Below are 23,974 nucleotides of genomic sequence, written 5' to 3'. Positions count from 1 at the left end.
TAGTATATGTTAAGAAGTTGAATTTTTTTTTAATCCATTCGTTTAACAGATTCTCTCTGAAAGCATTCTTTGTGTCAAAGTTTTCCTCTAAGGACTGGACATAATAATGAACACAGGTCTTGACTCTTACGAAGTTTAAAAGAGAAATATAGACACTGGGAGATCTAGTCTATATAATTTGAGTGAAACATAGGCATGAAAGTGGAAAATCACATATTACAAATTTTGAAGTCTTAAAAACATCGCAAATATGACAAAAAATTTTTACTAATTGCCTGACAAACGTCTATAATAATTTTAAACTAAATTTTTGACTTTATATTCTTGAACTCTTTTAATGTTAATTTTGTAATTTAATTTTTCTAGAAAGAATGAAAAGATATGTAGTCTAGCCTCTAGCATAACTGATTATTTTAAATGGTTGTTATCTGGGTAACCCTGTATCGAGTTCTTTCAGTTATGAGCTACAAGATGTTAGGATGTTTTAAGTTTTTTGTATGAGGACTAATCTGAAAATCTCTTATATCAGTGACACTATCTAGATTGTTTTGATGTCCTCATTGTGTCAGTATTATTTATTTATTTTTGACAGCACCAAGGGCAGCATGCAGGATCTTAGTTCCTCCTGCTGCTGCTAAGTCACTTCAGTCGTGTCCGACTCTATGTGACCCCATACAGGGCAGCCCGTCAGGCTCCCCCGTCCCTGGGATTCTCCAGGCAAGAACAATGAAGTGGGTTGCCATTTCCTTCTCCAATGCATGAAAGTGAAAAATGAAAGTGAAGTTGCTCAGTCGTGTCCGACTCTTCGAGACCCCATGGACTGCAGCCTACCAGGCTCCTCCGTGCATGGGATTTTCCAGGCAAGAGCACTGGGGTGGGGTGCCATTGCCTTCTCCGTTAGTTCCTCCACCAGGGGTCAAATCTGTGTCCCCTGTGGAGTCTTAACCACTGGACCTCCAAGGAAGTACCAGTGTCAGTATTTTAAGTCAGAAGTTCAATAAATACTAATCTCTTTCCACAGTGCTCAGTGATTCATATCACTTCATTAATTACATTACTAAATAATCCAAGAGCCAATGGATTTATTCAAAATTCAGCTTTCCTCTTACTGTTTTTGTGTAATCTGAAATTTGTTTTGTTATAGTTTGCTTCTTTATATCAGAATAAAAATCTGTTTATTTTATTCAATGTTTTTCACGTTACATTCTTTTAAATTTAAATTTTCTCTGTTCTGTAATAAGTTATCTTTATTTCAGAACTTATCACTTCTTCCTTAAATCATATGAAAATGTCTTTCCAAATTGCAGATAAAATGACTTATTTCTAAGTCATTATCTTATTTCCTCAATACAGGTTTGGATTACACAGGGGCATGCATTTATGAAAACATAAACTCTACAATGAAGATAATACATTTTAGGATTCCCCTGGTGGTCCAGTGGTTACGAATACACCTGCCAATGCAGAGGACACAGGTTCCCAGGAGCTCTCACAGGCCGCAGGGAGACTAAGCCTGTGCACCACAACTACTGAGCCCACACTCTAGAGCCCGGAAGCCAAAACTGCTCAGTTTCTGTGCTGCAACTACTGAAGCCAGTGAGCCTAGAGCCTGTGCTCCACTATAAGAGAAGCCACCTCAATGAGAAGCCCATGCACCACAAAGAAGAGTACCCCTCGCTCACCATAATTAGAGAGAGCCAGAGTACAGCAATAAAGATCCAGTACAGCTAAAACTAAATAAAAATTTAAAACTTCTACAAGCTTGCTAAACTCTTTTATTAATCATCATAAGTTGTTCAATTATCTTGGACTTTCTATTTAAACATTTGAGCATATTCCTTAAAAGTTATGCATTGTAAAAAAGAACAGAGAATGTTGTACATCATCTAGTTATACAAAGAGTTAAGTCTTAACCTGCTGCAGTTGCCCATCAACAGTTGGGAAAAACAGAATGAAGCATTCTGGGCTTTGGATAAGGAGCCCCTAGATGATTAAGATGGAAATCTAAGGACAAATTTCAATGACCCTAGGTTCTTGTATCTTCCCATGCATAGAAAAGCACAAAAATCATTAACTTGAGATACTTGTTCTTTGTGATTGGCAGTGATCTTTTACATGATGGTGTGATCACTCACTTAGAGCCAGACATCCTGGAATGCAAAGTCAAGTGGGCCTTAGGAAGCATTACTACAAACTAAGCTAGTGGAGGTGTTAAATTCTAGCTGAGCTATTTCAAATCCTAAAAGATGACTGTTAAAGTGCTTCACTCAATATGCTAGCAAATTTTGAAAACTGAGCAGTGGCCACAGGACTGGAAAAGGTCAGTTTTCATTCCAATCCCAAAGAAGGGCAGTGCCAAAGAATGTTCAAACTACCATACAGTTCCATTCATTTCACATGCTAGCAAGGTAATGCTCAAAATCCTTCAAGCTAGGCATCAACAGTACGTGAACTGAGAACTTGCAGATATTCAAGCTGGATTTAGAAAAGGCAGAGGACCCAGAGATCAAATTGTCAACATCCGTTGGATCATAGAAAACGCAAGAGAATTCCAGAAAACAAGTACTTCTACTTCATTGACTACACTAATGCTGTTGATTGTGTGGATCACAACCAACTGTAGAAAGTTCTTCAAGAGATGGGAATACCGGACCACCTTAACTATTTCCTGAGAAACCTGTATACAGGGCAAGAAGTAACAGTTATAACCGAACATGGAATAATGGACTGGTTCAAAACTGGGAAAGGAGTACGTCAAGGCTGTACATTGTCACCCTGCTTATTTAACTTCTGTGTGTGGTGTGTGTGGGAAAACCTTTAGCCAGAGCAGCCACCTCCTTGGGCATCACAAATCCACACCTGGGAGAAGTCATACCTGTGCAAAATGTGTGGCAAAGCCTTTATGTGGAATTCACATCTTCTGAGACATCAGTGGATCCATAGTGATTAAAAATCTTTAGAATTTTTAATCTAAAAATTAGGAGAGTCAGGGAAGGAAGGAAAGCCAGTGGGAAAATGTTGAGGTTCCTGTGTCTTATGGATGTAATGAGTGTGGGAGAAGTTTCACTAGGAATAGAAGCCTTATTGAGCATCAAAACATCCACGAGTGAGAAACCTTTTCAGTGTGATACATGTGGAAAAGGCTTCACCTGAATTTTATTCCTTATTCACCATCAAAGAAGCCACATTAGGAAAAATATTCTATCTCCATGACCCATGGAGTTGGTGTTCATTCCTCATTGAACTGAGGCCACCCTGGAGCCCTTGCTGACTAGAAAATTGTGAACTTGGCTTTATTTATCACCACACATTATCGGATGTTAGAAAATAGAGTCTGGTTGAGATGAATTATCTTCTACATCCTAGGTGATTGAAAAACAACAACAACACAAACTTGTTTGATGGAGGCCATGGGAGAGTTTTCTTGAAGAGGTCGGATCTGAAATGGTTTGTTCTCACCTATTGAACTTAAAAGGGCTCCCAGATTGACTAATTAATCATCCTCAGCCACACTTTATGACAAGTAGAAGGCTGTGATCTGGAGACTGTTGCTCTATCTTGCTTATAATGAAACCTCCATGGTTTGTCAGATTCATGAAATCTTATACACACACACATACACACTTCCACACACACATATACTATACCAGTGAGATACCTTCACAGCTCAGAAAATCTGATGTCCTCTAGAATTCTGAAGAATTTGTCACCAAAACTGTTTGTGCTTGTGCCTAATTGTGAGGTGCTAGATTCTGAGTCAATCTAGTGCATGTTTTGCCAAGCACATAGGATTGACAGAGTAGGGATAAGGGTGGGGTTACTTGTGACAGAATCAAAGGGAATACAAATTTCTTTACCAGACTAGGAATTCTAGTATGAATGCCTTAGCTTCTTTTTCATTAAATCAATGTGAATTATGAATCACACTGTAATCATACATTGTGATTATTAATCATACACAATAACATATGGAATTACATTCTTTTATTAATGTTTCCCTGACATTAATTTTGCTACTCTTGAAGAAAAAAAAGTCCCTATGCAGGCAATGTGAAAATCAGTTATTAAGTCAGGATAAAATAACAGATTCTCTAAAGCTCAGCATCTTGGTTCTTACCTTTTAGTTCTCTTGGGCCTGACCAAGGGCTCTTTAAAGCCTCTACTATCCTGCTCACAAACCTTCTCCCTCTTCCCAGCTGTAACATAGACTATATCAAGACTTACAGTTACTAAGTTCAAAGTTCTCTGCGTCAGTGGGTTCATACCAGGTATTTAAAACAAGTATGACTTATAGTTTCAAAACTCCACATTTAGTGTTGATTGTCTTGGTCTTCTTATATATTGAATCCCAAACCAGCTATGTGGTACCACCTCCTCCACTATTCATGATAACAACTTTAACCATTAAGTTAACTTCTCAGGTTACCTACTTTCCTTTGAACATACTTTGTAAACCATGTTATTTTTTTCTTCATGACAGTCAAAATTGCAGTCTTATGAATTCAAGTGACAAGTTTTTTTTTTTAGTCAGCATTATGAAAGAAATATTTATTATGTATATTTCAAATGGAACTGTTTTTACAAAAGTGTTTCAAGATGACTACTTTCCTGCAAACTTTGTTAGTGCATCCCTTCTTTTTATTACAGAAATATGCTTTTGCTTTTGAATCTGCTCACACTTCTCACTTAGTTTCTGGCATCAGCAACAATTTCTCCCTTATTTACAATATCACTCAAGGACTCAGGAATTCAGGTACTTTAAGGTTTTCTGCCACCTTTCACAATGGATGGCTTTACCACTGTGATACATTCTTACTTGCTTATCCAAAAGTTTTTGCAGATCTGTCCAAGTCCCTGTTTTTATGCCAGGTTCCAAGCCTTGATATTTCAAAGTTTTCAAGGGACACAAACTTAAGAAATCCTAATGTAAATGATTTGTATTACAATCATAAACAATATAGTTATTTAGTTTGAATTCTTAAACTGATAAAAATCTATTTTATTATTTTCAAGCTTCCCGAACATACTTGTATTAGTCTGTGTTCTCCAGACAAACATAACCAATAGGATGTATATATAATGAGATTTATTATAAAAAATGACTCATGATTATGGAGGCTGAGAAGATGTGCAGCTGGCAAGCTGGAGACCCAAGAAAGCTGATGGTGAGATTCCAGTCCAAAAGCCAGCAGGTTTGAGAATCAAGAAGAACCAATGCTTCATTTCAAGTTCGAAGGCAGGAAAAGACAAGTCTGAAGGCAGTTCAAGCCATTAGGCAGGAGGAGTTCCCTCGTACTCCAGACAGGATCAGACTTTCTTGTTCTATTCAGGTCTTCACCTGATTGGAGGAGGATCATCCACATTAGGAAGAAAAATCTGCTTTATTCAGTTAACCAATTCAAACACTAATCTCATCCCAAAACACTTTCACAGACACACCAAGAAAAATGTTTGACCAAATAGCTGGGTATTCTGTGACTCAATCAAGTGGACACAACATTATCCATCACAATACTGTAGTTACGGCATTAGCTAAGTATTAAAACTCTTAACCATGCTTCCCCGTTTTGATCTCTAGTTCTTATAAGTAACAGTAAGAACCTAGGAAATAATGTTTGGAGCCTCCTTACCCTGCTTACAGATCAAGACAAAAAAGGGCTGGTATGAGGCTGAGACACAGGAGATAATGACTGGCTCACTACTGTATTCAGAGCACCTAGCACACTTCCTGATGAATGAATGATTCCAAAGATTGGTTGAGTCTACTTGCTCTTTCATATCAACATAAAATCCCGCTGGCACCTACTGCTAGAGACTGAAGTGTTCACATACCTATTTTCACAACTAATGGTTTTTCTGTTGTACCTGTATCACACTGGTTGAGATACAGGATATAAAAAGACTTCCCTGAAAAAAAAAAAAAAAAAAAAAGACTTCCCTGAGATTCAACAGTGTATGCTACCTGTTGATGAATATTTAGGAGTTAAGTACCTAAAGGTAGGCTTGCATCCAGCTGCATAATGCCTTAGTTATTAAACATGTGTTTCTTGGGGCTGAGTAGATGATTACTTAAAGTCAGTGCAAATCTATGCTTGCTGGTGTAGGGCTGATCTTTCTGTGCCTCCTGGTCTCTTCCCAACTCACTTACTTTAGGGAAAAAAGGGTCCCAATGCTCCAGCCACCTTTGCAGGATAGAATCCTTCACATTACTCTCTGAGCTCCCAGTCAAGCAGACAATACTCTTCTGGTGGTTGGTGTTTGTAACCCTTAAAGTGCTTATATTAAATTTCTTTCTTCACGTTTTTGTTTTTAAAAAAGCGTGCCTGATTTCAGCTGACAGAATTTAATCTTACAATGAAGAAAAAGAAGTTAAAGTAACTTTAGGAGTGAGGGTAATTGAGAGGTGATGTGGGGGGCATGAATTAGTGAATGACACAGTGCCTCCATTGTTTGAGGAGACAATTTACTCTTCAGTAAAATGTCTGTTCATGATTTTGCCCATAGCCAATTGAATTGCTTAATTTCTGCCATTAGGTAAGTTCTTTTTATATGCTCAATACAAGTCCTCTGTCAGATGAAGTGAAGTGAAAGTCGCTCAGTCATCTCTCACTCTTTGCGACCCCATGGACTATAGAGTCCATGAAATTCTGCAGGCCATAATAGTGGAGTGGGTACCCTTTCCCTTCTCCAGGGGTTCTTCCCAACCCAGGGATCAAACCCAGCTCTCCAGCATTGCAGGCAGATTTTTTTACCAGCTGAGCCACAAGGGAAGATATATGGTATAAATTATATCAGATATATGGTATAAAAATATTTTCCTATTTGTTTAGTTTGTCTTTTAATCCTCTTAACAGAGTCTGTCACAGAGCAAAAGTTTTAAATCTTGATGAAGACCAAATTATTAATTTTTCCTTTAATAAATCATGCTTTTGACATCAATTCTTTGCCTAACCCTAGGTCCTGATGATTTCCTCTTATGTGTTCCTTGAAGCTTTATGGTTTTATGTTTTAGCTCCATGATCTATTTTCAGCTTTTTGTAAATATAAGGTGTATGGTTCAAGCTGAGTTGTTATTACTTTTTTGGCTATGGATGTCCAATTGCATCAGCACCTTTTCTGAAAAGACTATCCCTCCTCCACGGAACTGTTTCTGTACCTTTGTGAAAAATCAGTTGGGCATTTTTGTGTGGACCTACTTATGTGTTCTCCAACCTGATCCACTGAACTATATGTCTACAATACCACACTCTTGATCACTATTGTAGGCCTTACTATCAGGCAGAGTGGTTGCTCCCAATTTATACTTTTACAAAATGTAGTTTTTCTAGGTCCTTTGCCTTTCTGTATAAATTTTAGAACAAGCTTATCTATATCTTCCAAAAAAATTTTGCTAGAATTTTGAAATAATTTATATTGGACCTGTAAATCAATGTAGGGAGAACTGGTATCTTCACTATGCATGTCTTCTAATCCATGAACACAGCATGTGTCTCCATTTATTTAGATCTTTGATTTCTTGCAACAGCTTTTTGTCATTTTCTCAGTCCAGATACAGATCCTGTATATTTCTGTTAGATTTATACCCAAGCATTTAATTTTCTTAGGAGCAACTACAAATGGCGTTGCATTTTACACTTCAATTTCCGATTGTCTATTATTAGCATATAGAGATGATTGAGTTTTGCACATTGATTTTATATCTTTCAACCTTGTTGAATTTGCTTACTAATCCTAGAAGTTTTTTGTAGGTTCCTGGGGATTTTCTATGTGCACAGTTACATTACCTATAAATATGCAGTTTTTTCATTTCACGTCATTTTTGGCCTTAGTGCACTTCCAGTAAGTACTTCCAATATACGTTAAGAATGATGGGAGTGAACACACTTACCTTGATCCCAGTTTTACAGGGAAAGCATTGTATTTGAATGAAATTAGCTGTAGGTGTCTTGCAGATCATTTTTATGAAGTTGGAGAAGTTACCTTCTATTTCTAGGGTGCTGAAAGTTTCTATTTTTTGTCAAATGCTTAAGACTGAAACAGCTTTACATATTGGAATAAATATTGATTATGGTATATAACTCTTTATAAATACCTTGATTTCATTTGCTAATATTTCATTGCATCTAAGTTCATGAGAGATACTGGTTTCCGGGGGAGGTGGTTTCCATTAATTATGGTATCAGAGTAATATTAGCAATATGGCAAGAGTTGGGAAATATAACATTTTCTATTTTTTGAAAGAAACCGGGTAAAATTGCTGATCATCCTTCCTCCAATATTTGGTAGAATTCTCCAGTGAAGCCCTCTAGCCTTGAAGATTGAGGAACTTTAAATTATGAATTCAATTTATTTAATGGCCAAAAGATTATTCAGATTATCTACATCTTGGTTGGGTTTTGGTTGCTTATATTTTTTGAAGAATTGGTCCATTTTTTGAAGAATTGGTCTAGTTGTCAAAGTTATAAATGCAAAGTTGTTCAGTCTGCCCTCATGAAGCTTTTAATAAATAATGCAAGATCTGTAGTGATATCCCATGTTCATTCCTGTTACTAGTGATTTGTATCTTCTTTTAATCTTGTTGGCTTTTATTAAAAGTTTGTATTTTATTGGAAAAAATTTTTGAAGAAACAGCTTATGTTTTGCTGATTTTTCTCCTGTTTTCCTATCTCATTAATTTCTGCTATTATCATTATTATTTTCTTCTTTCAACTGCCTTGATTTTATTTTGCTCTTGATCTTTAGTTTATTGAAGCAGGAACTTCAATTATTGATTTCAGACATTTTTCTAATATAAGCATTTAGTGCTATGATTTTCCTTTTCAACATTTCTTTAGCTGTGTTTCACATCTTGCCACAGGTTGTACTTATTTCCCTTCAATCTATGTATTTTAAAATTCCTTTGAGAGTTCCTTCTTGACCAGGGCATTATTTAGAAATATTTTCCTTAGTTTCCAAATGTTTGGAGATTTTTCTGTTGTCTTACTGTTATTTCTTAGTTTGGTACCATTGTGGTCAGAGAATATACTCCGTATGATTTCAATTACATAAACAGCATTCTTCCCACAAAAAAGCACCCAGCCCAGATAGTTTTACATCAGAATTCAACTTTCAAATACAAGATAATTTCAATGTTTTACAAATGGTACTAGAACATTAAAAACAAACAAAAAAGAACAAAAACTTAAGTCTTTTTTATGATGTAGTAAAATTAAAACCTAACCATAAACAATATAGCATGAAATGACAGATCTAAAAAATGACAGCTTTTTATATGAATATTGAGTAAAAATACACTAAATAAAATATTAGCAAGTAGAACCCATTAACACATTAAGAAAACACCATGACTAAGTGAAATTTACTCCAGGAATGCAAGGTTGGTTCAATATTAGAAAATCCTTTCATGTAATACAAGATAATAAAATTAAGGGGAAAATGTAGTTTCTATAATGCTGAAAAAGTCTTTAATAGAATGCAGTCTGTCTTTTAAAATAGTGACTATAATATCTACTCAGAAAATTCAGGCATTTGCAGCAGATATAAACTCATAACTCTGAAATAATCATTGTAATGTTTTGAAATCTGTGGTTCCTATATTTTATGACCTACTATAAAATCCATAAGCTTCATTCTCATAGAGATTGGGCTACACTGCCAAACTGCTGAGAATAGCTTTGATAGATTCTTTCCTCTTTTAGCCTGTAGGTTTTAGAACTGAAAGTAATAAGTTACTTCAAAATATTAACCTCCAGAATATTATATTGTGTTATGAGAAAATAACCTCTTATTATCTGCCAAAGCTATATGTGAAATATCATTTTCTATCTTTAAAAAAAAAAACAAAGCTGGGAAATATATACTCTGTGATCGACACCTCTATGACCTTGTGTTAGAACACAGAGGCAGTGCCAAATTTTAAAAAGTACTAACAATTCAATGATGTGGTTCCTTTCATTATACTTACTGAAACTTCAAAAATGTCATTTTTATGTCCTGGGGTACTCATACAAGCCTATTTAGCCCGTAAAAATTAATTTACAACAAACAGTAGACAATATTGTCTACACTTGAATGAATTTAAGATGTGAGATTAGAGTGGGCATGGGAAAATAACATGTCCCCAACAGTCATCTTGGAGACAGCACCACAAGTCCAGGGCTGCAGGTAAACATCTTCATTTCAAAACTCCTGATCGTTCATGTTTATAGACTCCTTTGGGAAGCAAACAGAACTTCTGACTTTTCCTTTTCTTGACTTGAGAAATTCACTGAATGTTCTTTGTGGCTACAATGGGCAATTTAAGATATCCAATCCCCATACATCTTGCCCATTTACATTAATTATATGAATTTTTCCAATATCGTGGAGACTCTGTTGTTGAGGCTTGATACCTGTCCAAACAACTTCCTACAATCTTCTCATTTATAAGAGCCTGTCTAATATGCACTCCCTGATATTTTCTAAAGTCCAGCCTCTGAAGACTTTTCCAAACCCATGACACTCAGTTTTTCTTTACTGTGATCTTCTCCCCAGTGCTGAATAATGCTATGATTCCATGGAAAACATTTCCACATTCATCACATTTAGATCTGTCTACCATGTATAATCTATAGTGCAGTCAGCCCTGACTTCTGGCTGAAGGCCTTCCTTCCTGCTTCCTTTACATAATGTTCTAGAAGGTTTCCATGATGAATGAAGGCCTCATTACAGTCATCACATGTATGCAGTTTCTCGCTTTTGCGGATTTTCTAATGTCAAATATGACGTTCCCACATTCTTTATACTGACAGCACTTCCCTTGTGATAGATTTCCTAGTGGGAAAGGAGGGACCCACTGTAAACAAAAGCCTTTACAAACATGTTGTTCTCAAGCATTTTCTTTGGTATGTGCTCCCTAATGCTGAGTAATGACTGACTAGTGACTAAAGCTTTTACTAACTTACTGCACTGGTGTTGTAATTCTGCAGACTGCCCCCACATGACTTAGCATCTTCAGATATTTTTTGTGTTGGAGACACGTCCTTATTTTCATTCTCAGTAACTCCATCTAAAAAAATGCACAGACGATTCAAATGTCAGTTGTCTCTTCTCCTGAGATCATGAGATTAATGATGAGAAACAATGATAAAGATAAAATTCAGTTTTACCTAAAGGGTGCATGCTTTTTCAGTTTCCCTAAACTGCCAACTCAGTTTTGAAAAATACCCAAGAAGGCATGTGAGGTTTCAGTTTGAGAAGCGAGAGCTGGGCAGAAAGAAACTGGAAGAGCACAGAGTATTTTCTCACAAAATGTGACAAAGAATCAGGAAGGTATAATAAAAAAAAGTTAAGAAGAGATCAGTTTGAATTCACACATGAAAAAAAGAGAATATCATGAAACCAAGAGAAATTTAATTTGCTAAAGGGTAATTATGAGTACCATTTACGCCAAATGAAATGTATCGAGGCCAGTACTACAAACAAACAAAATGTTCTATAAATGTTTGTTAAGTGGATCCACAAACAATGGCATATAATAAAAGTTAACTTGAAGCAACAGGTAAATTAGTTTCATAAATGCATACTATTTTGATGTGGGGAAATAAGTAAACTGGAAAACTTACAGTGGGGAAAATAACTTTTTCAGGTAATATTCAGGATTAAAAGATAAGAAGAAAAACATTTTGAAGCTAAAGAAGTTCAAAAAGTCAAAACAACAAAACACAAACACCTTCACAAATATGAATAACAGCTTCTAACTAAAGAATTGGGCAATGAGAAGATGGGTAAGTGCACGGTTCCCAGGGAAAACATACTACTTACAATAGTTCTAAAAAGCTGCCTTTCAAGGATGTCTTTTTTCTCGGCAGATTTGCTCTCTCATCTGCTTTTCACTTCATAAGGCAATACTGTGAGAGTAAAACTAAGCGTTTTAACAGGCTGGACCTGACACTTCTGATTCCAGGGTACTATCTGGCCAAAAGCATATCTTGTTCTATCCTTGTTCTACCTGGACCCTAAAAGCAATGAGATGAAGAGATGGTCTTGGAAAATTGAATATGAAGCTAGTCCCTCAGTAAAAATACTCATAACAACACCACCAACAATAAACACCCAATATAGAGAGAAGGTTCCAGAGGTGTACATGAATACCCAGGGAAATTAAAGCCCATGAAGGTGATAAGGGGTTATGGCTCCAGAACTTCAGATGGATCCTGAAGTTCAGTTTCACTGCTTTCTATGTTATTCCTTTCACTACTCAAGCCATAAATCATCCTCCCAACCCTTCCCACCTTAAGGTGTGTCCATCCAGCTGTCTCTTTAACTTCTCCAGCATAACTGATGCCTCTTCTCCACATTCTGGATGATATTATACTCTCTAGGTCTGCAGTTCTCCAAGCAGAGGTCAGGACCTACTTTAGCACCCGCTCCTCAGTCTGTATCTCTGGTCTCTGCATCTGTGGGCAGAGCTCCCCATCTTCTGACAGCCCTGTGAGGTTCAAGTATCTATTTCCTGGTAGCAACAACTTAAAATCTGAAGGAAGATTTTGCTGTGCCAGTCTGATTCTTGGACAGGCACAACCCTGGCCCTCTACCATCAGTCACTAGTAGAGATCTTTTCTGCAAGAGGATTGCCATTCTGGAATAAGCGAGCTCAGAAGAAGATTCACTCCAGCTTGGGGTTCACATTGATTTTTCAGAAGTATTTCCTTGTAGCTAGTCTTCTTCCTGAGGCATAAAACAACACAATTAACAGAAACTCTGAATTTTATTTAGCTCTTACCCCAAAATTCACTTACCTGGTAATGCACTGAAAAAAAAAAAAAGGAACTCTGTCAGAAAGCTAAGAAATTTATGAGTGGGAATGACTGCAAATTATTATCCAGCACTATCTGCTAAAACACTTACTTCCTAAATGTGTAAGTTAATAAGGCTTGGGAGAAAGACCATGGCCCTCTTCCCTTTGGTTCCCCTCTTCTGAGAATCTCAAACAGTAAACCATCAGAGATGAGAAAATAACAGTTATTGAAAATTGACTGTAAATTTAACTCATCTACGATTTTACAATTCCATCTGACACATGAACGATACTGAGGCACAGAGGGATTAAGCTATTTGCTAAAAGTCCACCAGTAAGTGGACTCTATGTCCTAATTTGTTCCTATTTATTCTAGGGAGAGTCATGAGTGGGATCATCTCAAAAGAACGCAACTTTCCTTTTACCAAACTGAGGTTCAAGACTTTCCTCTTTCTCAACATCCCCAATATCCTATTACAACTCAAGACTTGGAAACCATCTTTCCCCTGCATATCAATCATCACACTGAACTTCAGCAGAGCCCCCAAAAGGCCAGATATGCACGGAGTCAAAGCCAGAGTCTATGAACCGGTGACCACCGACCCCTACAACACAAAGGCCAAAAGAGCTTGCAGTTCTAAGCCTGCAGCAATCAACGGCTGCCTCACCCTTCGGTCTTCTCTAGGAACCTGGAGGTTCTCTCCTCTCTATGGTTGCCTGGCAGCATCTCCGCCCCTGCTGAGCAGCTGGGTTGGGTAACTCCAGGGGTCTGCGCTCTGAGGCTGGGGCTGGACAGTCTCCCCCCCAACACTGCCCCCCCCGGGTTTGCCTTCCCGCTACAGAACTTTGAAAGAGCAGCTCCCAAGACAAAAAGTGAACCCCCTTGCTGCTAGTTATGGCTCATAACTAACAAGGGTAGGTAGAAACAAAAGATAGGAAAATCTTTCCCAGGCAGTTTAGGCGATGTTTGTCTCCTGCGGTCCACTGTTCATCAGAGTCCAAGATAAGGAAAAGTAGAGCAGAGAGGGAGCTTTCCTCTCAGATGCAACAATGTAGCAGTCCTGGGAAATCTGCAGCATCTTACAGGTAATCTCTGGCCTGGGGCTGGAGCTTCTAGTCAGTCAGTCAGTTCAGTTGCGTCCAACTCTTTGCAACCCCATGGACTGCAGCACACCAGGCCTCCCTGTTCATCACCAACTTCTGGAGATTACTCAAACTCATGTCCATTGAGTCAGTAATGCCATCCAACCATCTCATCCTCTGTCCTCCCCTTCTCCTCTCGCCTTCAAGAGGAGAGGAGGAGAGGAGACAGGAGCTTCGAGAGGCCACGCATTTGAGAGAACCCAGAGCAATAAACAAAGCAAACATCTATAAAGCTCTTGAATCTCAAGCGGGAATCAAGATTGCCAAGAGAACTATCAACAACCTCAGATATGCAGATGATACCACTCTAATGGCAGAAAGCAAAGAGAAACTAAAGATCCTCTTGATGAAGGTGAAAGAGTAGAGTGAAAAAGCAGGCTTAAAACTTAACATCCAAAAAACTAAGGTCATGACATCTGGACTCATCACTTCACAGCTGAGGGGAAAAGTGGAAAAGGTGACATTTTATTTTCTAGGGTTCCAAAATCACTTCAGACGGTGACTGCAGCCACAAAATTAAAAGACGCTTGCTCCTTGGAAGGAAAGTTATGACAAACCTAGACAGGGTATTAAAAAAGCAGAGACATCATCACTTTGTCGACAAAGGGCCATAGAGTCAAAGCTACAGTTTTTCCATTAGGCACATACAGAGTTGAAAGCTGGACCACAAAGAAGGCTGAACACCAAAGAATTGATGCTTTCAAATTGTGGTGCTGGAGAAGACTCTTGAGAGTCCCTTGGACAGCAAGGAGATCAAACTAGTCAATCCTAAAGGAAATCAACCCTGAATATTCATTAGAAGGACTAATAATGAAGGTCCAATACTTGGGCCACCTGATGCAAAGAACCAACTCATTGGGAAAGAACCTAATGCTGGGAAAGATTGAGAACAAGAGGAGAAGGGGATGACAGAAGATGAGATGGTTGGATGGCAAAGTCAACTCAATGAATGAGTTTAAGCAAACTCTGGGAGATAGTGAAGGACAAGGGAAGCCTGGAACGCTGCATTTCATGCAGTCGCAGAGTCAGACACGACTTAGCGACTGAAAAACAAATAAAGTACTGAGGTGCTAAGCACTGTTCTAAGTACTTTATATAAAACTCATTTATCCATATAACTATTATCCTATCTCTCCCCAGGCAGAGGAAGGTATTTTAGCAATATTTTACATTATGAGGAAACTGAGGCCCAATGTCATTCAGCTAATTTGGCTACAGCAAGCTGTAGAGTTCCTAAATTGCCTCCTTCTTTACCGGGAATAAAATGATGAGACACATACTCTTAAATATTTCACTTAAGTAGGCTGAGCTGAGGCACTAGGTTAAAATGTATGAAATGCATATAAAGTGCAGACAGGAATAATGAAGATCTGCATAAATCAGAGGTAACAAATGGCCTCCTCTCAGGAATCCTTGGGATACCCAGGACCAGGCCATTTGGGCTCAGGAAGACGACTGGTAGAGCAAGCATATATCCCCAAAGATCACCTTGAACTGTGATGGGGGAAAGCTCTGGGAGCCTTGACTGCTGGGTTTTCAGACCTGGAAAAGGTCTTTGAGAGAATCAACTGTTTCCAATAAAGCAATGGATAAATGCTGGCTCTCAATAATGACCTCACAATGTCAGCTAGGGAGCTAATCAACTGAGAAGTTTAAAATACTTATCAAAGTTGGTTTTGTTGAAATCAAATTATATATATAAAATCAGATTATATGTATTAAAATTAAATACAATATATATTTTATATAGAATATATCCGTACCTACTTTATAAATATATTAAAGTACCATGTACAAGAATAATGTGCAGGGAAAAAAGAAAAAAAGAATAATGTGTAGGAACTCCTTACCAGTTATACCCAGAAACATTTGGAAGGAGAAAAGATCCAAAGAAATTCTTATAAAATGATGAACTGCTGGAGGAGTTTTAGAATGTAAAATCTGCAGTGTAAAAGGTTGAAAGTTGAGAAAATTCAGTTAAAAGTTTATCAAAAGAAACGTTTAGTCGCTTAGTCATGTCTGACTCTTGCGATCCCATGGACTGAAGCCCGCCAGGCTACCCCTCCATGGGATTTCTCGGGCAAGAATACTGTAGTAGGTTGCCATTTCCTTTTTCTGGGGATCTCCCCAATCCACTTCTGCACTGGCAGGCAGATCTCAGCCACCTGAGAAGCCCCAATCAAAATGATTATCCTCTGTTAAATAAGCACACCCATTGCTCAAATAAATTCTGGGCTTGTGGAGTCAGAATGGGTAACTGAAAGAAATATATAATATATACTTATCTATGGTTTTTTAAGTCCAAGAAATGGTACTAGCTACAAATATAAAATCACTTTTAAAAACCCTCATCAAAGCTACTGATATACCCATAGTGAGTTACTGGATACATCCATAATGGGGATATTATTTAATCTCTATGATTTGTGTTAGACAGTCAAATATCCCTTATTCTGTCAGAATAATGCAGAAAACAATGATTCTAAGCTAGGAATGTGATCTTTTCCTATAAAGAGCCCATTTTTAAATTGAAATGTCTCCTGCATACATCCTCATTCTGCAGGCAACAAGAATTAGATATTTACACTGGCCAAACTTCATTCAAGATTTAGTATACAAAAGGATGGGGATATTATCACTCTAGGACTCTGGAGTTTAAGTATTTTCCATAATACTGATAGGAGTTGAAAAATTTTCTATAGGTTATAACTCAAAGAGGGCTTCCCTCCTAGCTCAGTCGGTAAAGAATCTGCCTGCAATGCAGGATACATGGGTTCGATTCCTGGATCAGGAAGATCCCCTGGAGAAGGAAAGGGCAACCCACTCCAGTATTCTTGCCTGGAGAATCCCATGGACAGAGGAACCTGGCAGGCTACAGACCATGGGGTTGCAAGAGTCGGACACGACTAAGTGACTTTCACTACTACTACTCACTAATAACTCAAAGCTCTGAATACCACTGCAACATGCAGTTTGTTCTTCTGAAATAGAGTGGGCTCTGGATCTGCTGAGTTCATATTCTGGTGCCCCACATACTAACTCTGTGACTTCAAGTAACTTTACTGATTTCCGTTTCCCCAGGTAAAAATGAAACAGTGTGAGCAAAGCATTTAGTAATGTCTGGCCCTTAGTAAGCAGTTAGTAAATAGCACATAATACTGTTAATGAATCCCTTCATCTATTCCTAAAGATTGCCAATAATAATGATTTTGTTCTAACAACTCTAATGGCCAATCACTGGATATTAACAGAAGAGGCTACTTCTGTTGTAAGGGCAGGAGTGCACAGCTTTTCTAAGTGTTTCCATCTGATCACTCTCCACCTCCATCCTCACCCACCATGCCCCAGGAAATTTCTCAATCCTAGAGCCCTGGTCAACCCCTCCCCACATTTTTTCTTTTTTATCAGAGGGGGCCCATCTTCCTTCCTTTCAGTCCCTTTCTATTACACTCTCTGGAACCCTTTTGTGATTGTCAGGATACCTTTTCATCTGAAACCCATGTTTAAAGCTCAGTTTACTTTTCATTGCTTTAGAAATTTGATTCTCCCCCAACCTCTCCAGGTGTTTTTGCCTTAGTAAACATCTTGGTTCCGTTCAGTTCAGTCACTCAGTCACGTCTGACTCTGCAACCCCATGGACTGCATCACACCAGGCCTCCCTGTCCATCACCAACTCCCAGAGCTTACTCAAACTCATGTCCATTGAGTCAGTGATGCCATCCAACCATCTCATCCTCTGTCATCCCCTTCTCCTCCCCCCTTCAATCTTTCCCAGCATCAGGGTCTTTTCAAATGAGGCAGTTCTTCCCATCAGGTGGCCAAAGTATTGGAGCTTCAGCTTCAATATCAGTTCTTCCAATGAACGCTCAGGACTTATCTCCTTTAGGATGGACTGGTTGGATCTCCTTGCAGTCCAAGGGACTCTCAAGAGTCTTCTCCAACAACACAGTTCAAAAGCATCAATTCTTTGGCACTCAGCTTTCTTTATATTCCAACTCTCACATCCATACATGACTACTGGAAAAACTATAGCCTTGACAAGACAGACCTTTGTTGGCAAAGTAACGTCTCTACTTTTTAATATGCCATCTAGGTTGGTCATAACTTTCTTTCCAAGGAGTAAGCGTCTTTTAATTTCATGGCTGCAATCACGATCTGTAGTGATGTTAGAGCCCCCCCAAAATAAAGTCAGCCACTGTTTCCCCATCTATTTGCCATGAACCGATGGGACCAGATGCCCTGATCTTAGTTTTCTGAATGTTGAGCTTTAAGCCAACTTTTTCACTCTCCTCTTTCACTTTCATCAAGAGGTTCTTTAGTTCTTCTTCACTTTCTGCCATAAGGGTGGTGTCATCTGCATATCTGAGGTTACTGATATGTCTCCCAGCAATCTTGATTCCAGCTTGTGCTTCCTCCAGCCCAGCGTTTCTCATGATGTACTCTGTATATAAGTTAAATAAGCAGGGTGACAATATACAGCCAGGCTTCAGCAATACATGAACCGTGAACTTCCAGATGTTCAAGCTGGATTTAGAAAAGGCAGAGGAACCAGAGATCAAATTGCCAACATCCGCTGGATCATCGAAAAAGCAAGAGAGTTCCAGAAAAACATCTATTTCTGCTTTATTGACTATGCCAAAGCCTTTGACTGTGTGGATCACAAAAAACTGTGGAAAATTCTGAAAGAGACGGGAGTACAAGACCACCTGACCTGTCTCCTGAGAAATCTGTATGCAGGTCAGGAAGTTAACAGTTAGAACTGGACATGAAACAACAGGCTGTCTTGGCTATCTTCAATCAAATAGAAAGGAGAAGCTAATCAATCTTATTCTCATCCTTAATGTTATCTCTAAGCTGCTGCTTCATGATTCATTTGAGCTTTACACCAGCTGCTCTATTTGGCTTTGTATTACTGTCAATACTTCTCTTGTGGACTGGTTTTACTTTCATATCACCTCCTGTTTTGTTGATTTAAAAATCCACATAAATGAACTGATTTCCTAGATCCTGTCATTTCATGCCATCTATTATACATAAAAATGTACTCGACTTCGTCCCAAGGTATTCTTTTACTGCACTCTCCAATTCCTTATCTAACATGTCCTCCACTTGCCCTCTCATAGCCTTGTTCTCTCTGTTGCCGATTTAGTTCCATTTAGTAACCTTTTACCTTCTCCTTATCGTGGACTAGTTTGACCCCTTTGACGCCTACCTGGAAATCCCATGCCACTGCACCCTTTTTTTTTTTTTTTTTTTTTTGGTAGAACTGTATTTAAGCATAAAAAACAACCAGAACAAACCTCCCACATTTATTTTTAAATGTTATGAACTCTATTCTTCTATATGATAGGCATAGTCCATTGTTCTGGGTCTTTGTTTATGGTTCCTTTATAGTTCTCTTTACTTGAAAGGGAAATGGAGGAACTTGTGTGCATTGAGAGAACATGTTAAGCAGATGAACTGGAGAGACTGCTATTAACAGCACTGGAGAGTAGAGAGCAAATTTAAAATAACAATTGCATTCTACTGAGCAATCAGATTAGAGAGGCTCTGACATTACTATAAAGAGTAACTTCAGTTTGGAGAACGTTTGTGAAATCTGATTAGATGACAAGTATGGACAAGCATCAGTTTGGTAGAGATGTTCTCATGAAGGTTCTTGTTACTAAGTCAAGCCCCCTCCAAATGGTTGAGTTTACATGAGAGAAACTTGAGACTGAGTAACCTTAGGGAATAGGCCTCATACATCAATACTTATGGTGGTGCTAGTGGTAAAGAACCCACCTGCCAACAGAGCAGATATATAAGATGTGGGTTTGATTCCTGGGTCAGGAAGATCCCCTGAAGGAGGGCATGGCAGCCCACTCCAGTATTCTTGCCTGGAGAATCCCAGAGGAGCAGGCTAGTCTATAGCATTGCAAAGAGCTGGACATAACTGAAGCGATTTAGCATGCATCAATACTTATAGCTAGAGCCCTCAGGCTTAGTTCTAGGATCTTTGTTTCCCAGACAAAAAAAATTAGATATTCAATCCTAGATGCCTCAGTGCCTACATGCACAATTCCAATGTTGGTCTTATTATTAAATAAACAGTCACACTTGAGAATGAATTGCTTTCCAAATGTTAATTTGCTTTCCTATGTTGTGAACCCAGAAAGTTTTCCCACAATCATTGTAAATACTAATCCCCAAAACCAGTATGACACTTCATGCCTAACTATATGCCTAAGTTACAGTACTATTATCATTTCTAAGAGGCAATGTGTTCACAATTACAATTTAGAAAGTTAGGAACATATATATTTCTATAGGACTGGGGACTCTCCTGGCTCAAAGCCAATGATGATGTCTTATACTAGGATTATGGACAGAGGGACAGGAGATAGAGACACTAGGGAAATGGGGGTAGAGTCTTTTACAGAAGGGGGAAGTGAAAGAAAGACAGGGCAGGGCAGAAAAGTTGCTAGGACTAGTTAAAGAGTGGTGAATTACCCTTCTTTTTTCTCCTCTATCTCTTCTATCAGTATCTCACCACTTCAAACCCACTGACCAGCTAGAAGTGAGGGGAAATGAGGGGACAAAAGTTGGGTGGGATGGGGTGGGATTGTAGTCTTAGGAACTGTGGAGTTTGCTGTGGCAAGGCAGAAAGGAAAAGAAATAAATCAACATCTCAGCAGAGATCAAATATGATTTCTGTAAACAGATAAATAGACCAGGAGCTATATGTACTTCTGTGACTTGCCTGCTACCTACTACAGTAATCATCATAGGTTCTCATCAAAAACAGAATTTACTCAGTAATATAGGGGAAATGTCAACCAGTTTTCAGTTAATTTTTTTTTTTCCTGAAGCTCAAAGGAAAGAATCACTAACCCTTGTATTTTTTATATGCTCAAGAAGGTATACAAGTCAAAAAATTGTAAAAGAATTCAGAACAGAGGTGGGAAAAAAGAGAAGTATAAAACAGAGAACACCAGCAGCCCTCCCCTAACACACACACACACACACACACACACAGCATGCACTCAAAGAGAAGTATAAAACAGAGAACACCAGTAGCCCTCCCCTCACACACACACACACACACACACACACACAGCATGCACTCAAAGAGAAGTATAAAACAGAGAACACCAGCAGCCCTCCCCTCACACACACACACACACACACACACACACAGAGCATGCACTCAAAGAGAAGTATAAAACAGAGAACACCAGCAGCCCTCCCTTAACACACACACACACACACACACCATGCACTCAGAAGATCCCGGGGAGCCTTGGAATGTAGGTGGGTCTGTTTTGAAACATTCAAATTTGAAGGGCTAGAATGGCCATCGTGAAGCCCTAATTTTTAGGCATGACAGTAGTCTAATTCCCTGTTCATTGTAAAGAGCTGCTGGCACATGTCCCCTGAAGGGCTTTCCTCATGCTAAAAATCTGCAGTGGCCTGTATTCATGCTTCCTCACTTCACTGGCAACTGTGATTCAATGCAATGTTTCTCAAATCGTATAGCACATCAAGTGACTGTGGAGCTACAGAAATGAAGATTCTCAAACCCCATCTCAAACCTAATGAAGCACAGTATCTGCGAGTGGGACTCAGGTATGGTCAACAAGCACCACAGGTGATTCTGATGTTTATTGATGTTGAGGAATCACTCCTGTAATGAACAGTACTTAATGAACTGTAATGACCTGCACTTAAGCCTCTGGTCTCTTCCTTTGTGTAATACTGTAGCTGTGTTATCATCTCCATAAGCAAGAGTATCCTCATTTTTACAATGGAGAATCATTTTATAGAAACATTTTAGAAATTAAATGAAAAAAATTCTTTAAGTGTCAAAGTATTCAGTGAAATTACTGGCATTCTGACCTCCCAGTGTCTGTCCTCAAGTTGTGTTTCCAACACAATACCATCAGCTGCCCAACTGAACGAACTCTCTTTAGGTTGGCTTGTTTTGTCACTGATGCTTGCAAACCACATGCACTCTGATTAATTTCTTCTACTCTAAATATTTTCTCCCTTTTGCCTTCCAAATATCCCCATCAAACCTTTATCTTTAAAATCTTTCCTGACCACTGCAGGCAACAGTGATCTCTCCTTCAGAATTTATAGCACTTACTTCTTGCCAAGTGCCACTTTAATTCTATAATATTTTGAGCATCAATTCTACTGTCCTATGGCCTTAACTAAACAGGTGGACCTACTATCTTCGAAACTAGGTTGTAAACTCTTTTGAGAAAAGGAGCACACAGTGAATTTTTTTATGAAATATCCAAGGTTTCCTTATAGCTATAGTGACTAACATTTTGTCCTCACAGCTAGTATTTCTCCCTAGCCTGAATTCTGTGAGATAGTTTCCCTGCAGTCATCACACAGAACCAGATTTTTCTGCTTTGTGGGTAGTCTGATGTTGAATAAGAGCTGGGTTCTGTGTAAATGACTCCCCATGCACTTCACATGTATAGGGATCACCTCTGTTATGGATTCTCTGGTGTTTATTAAGATCTGACCTCTGTCTGAAGGCTTTGCCACATTCATCACATTGGTAGGGTTTCTCCCCAGTGTGGATTCTCTGATGCTGAATGAGGCTGATGATTCCATGGAAGGCATTCCCACACCCATCGCATTTATACGGCCTCTCTCCGGTGTGCAGTCTCTGATGTTCCTTGAGGACTGATCTTTGAGTGAAAGCCTTCCCACACTTATCACATTTATAGGGTCTCTCTCCAGTGTGAATTCGTTGATGTTCTATAAGACTTGTCCTCTGAATAAAGGCTTTTCCACATACATCACATTTGTAGGGTTTCTCTCCATTATGGATTCTCTGATGCTGAATAAGGCCGCTCTGACTGAAGGACTTCCCACATTCCTTACACTGATAGCATTTTTCTTTGTGGTGGATCTCCTGATGGGAAATAAGGGAGGAGTTATAAACAAAGGCTTTTCCACACTCACTGCACTCATAGGGCTTTGCCCCAGTATGAACTCCTTGATGTTGGGTAAGAACTGAACGCCGACTAAAACTTTTATTACACTGAGTACAATGATAAGGTTTGTCTCTTGTGTGGATTTTGAGATGGTGAAAGAGACCTGCTTTCTGGCTAAAGGCTTTGCCACATTCATTACAGTGGTAGTGTTTCTCTCCTGTGTGAAGTCTCTGATGTTGATTAAGAGCTGACCACTGGCCAAAGGCTTTGCCACACTCATTACATTTATATGGTTTCTCTCCTGTGTGTATTATTTTGTGTCGAATAAGCACAGTTCTCCCACGGAAAGTTTTTCCACATTCTTTGCATTTGTAGGGCCTGTCTCCAGTATGGATCCTCTGATGTTCTACGAAACGTGAGTGTTGACTAAAAGCTCTTCCACAGACATCACATACATAAGGCTTTTCTCCTGGACAAATTCTCTGGTGTTCAGAAAGAACTAAGTTCTCAGTCAAGCTTATTCCATTTTCATCACATGTAGGTTCTTTATCTTCCCTTGAATATTCAGAAGACTCTCCTGTTTTTTCTTCAGGTTCATATGTTTTTTCATACCTAGCTGATTGAGACATTTCATTTTCAAATTTGCTAGCTATATTCCCATATGGTTTCATTTCTTGAGAAACTTCTTGCTTTAGAGTTAAATTCCTATACTCATTTCCAGTCTCAATATCTGAAATTAAAAATGGATCATACTTGTTAGTTTCCTGTGGTTGCAAAAAGCAACTTTCATTAGGCACCATAAAATTATTCAAATGAAAAATTACACAAGAACTTAAGAGATCCTGCATGACTATAAAATGGCACTAGAATATAGAATAAACACATAATAAAACTAATAAACACAAGCACTCCAAAAACTGTTAAGAAAAAGAGCAGTAACCAAATAGAAAACTGGGCAAAGAAAAAAACTGATGGCTTCCAAGAAAGGAAATACAACAGCTCTTAAACACAAGAAAAGATGCTCCCCCTCACAATAAGGGAAAAGCAGATATAAACAATATTGAGTATAATTTTCACCTACTGGATTTGCCAAAAGCTTGATGTAACACTGTGCTCA

At 38.5% G+C, this 23,974-nt stretch overlaps 1 protein-coding gene across 5 annotated transcripts in view; it reads right to left on the bottom strand.

The window, feature by feature from the left end:
* Positions 1-9,270: 9,270 nt before the first annotated feature.
* ZSCAN12 (zinc finger and SCAN domain containing 12) overlaps positions 9,271-23,974 on the bottom strand; it is a 36,392-nt gene continuing 21,688 nt past the window's right edge. For 3 of the 5 annotated variants that reach the window (XM_065912002.1, XM_065912001.1, XM_065912003.1), the window contains exon 4: positions 21,534-23,587. In XM_065912002.1, coding sequence (XP_065768074.1) covers positions 22,299-23,587 — 1,289 coding nt within the window. In that variant the 3' untranslated portion in view covers positions 21,534-22,298. Of the gene's footprint in view, positions 11,048-11,069; positions 12,709-21,533; positions 23,588-23,974 lie in introns of those variants that run through there. The other 2 variants (XR_010660005.1, XM_065912004.1) reach the window with 2 other exon arrangements.

Source organism: Muntiacus reevesi, chromosome 20 (assembly GCF_963930625.1).
Source record: "Muntiacus reevesi chromosome 20, mMunRee1.1, whole genome shotgun sequence".
NCBI classification, from domain to species: domain Eukaryota; kingdom Metazoa; phylum Chordata; class Mammalia; order Artiodactyla; family Cervidae; genus Muntiacus; species Muntiacus reevesi.
The sequence above is the reverse complement of the archived record's forward strand: the minus strand, read 5'-3'. Positions and strand labels throughout refer to the sequence as shown.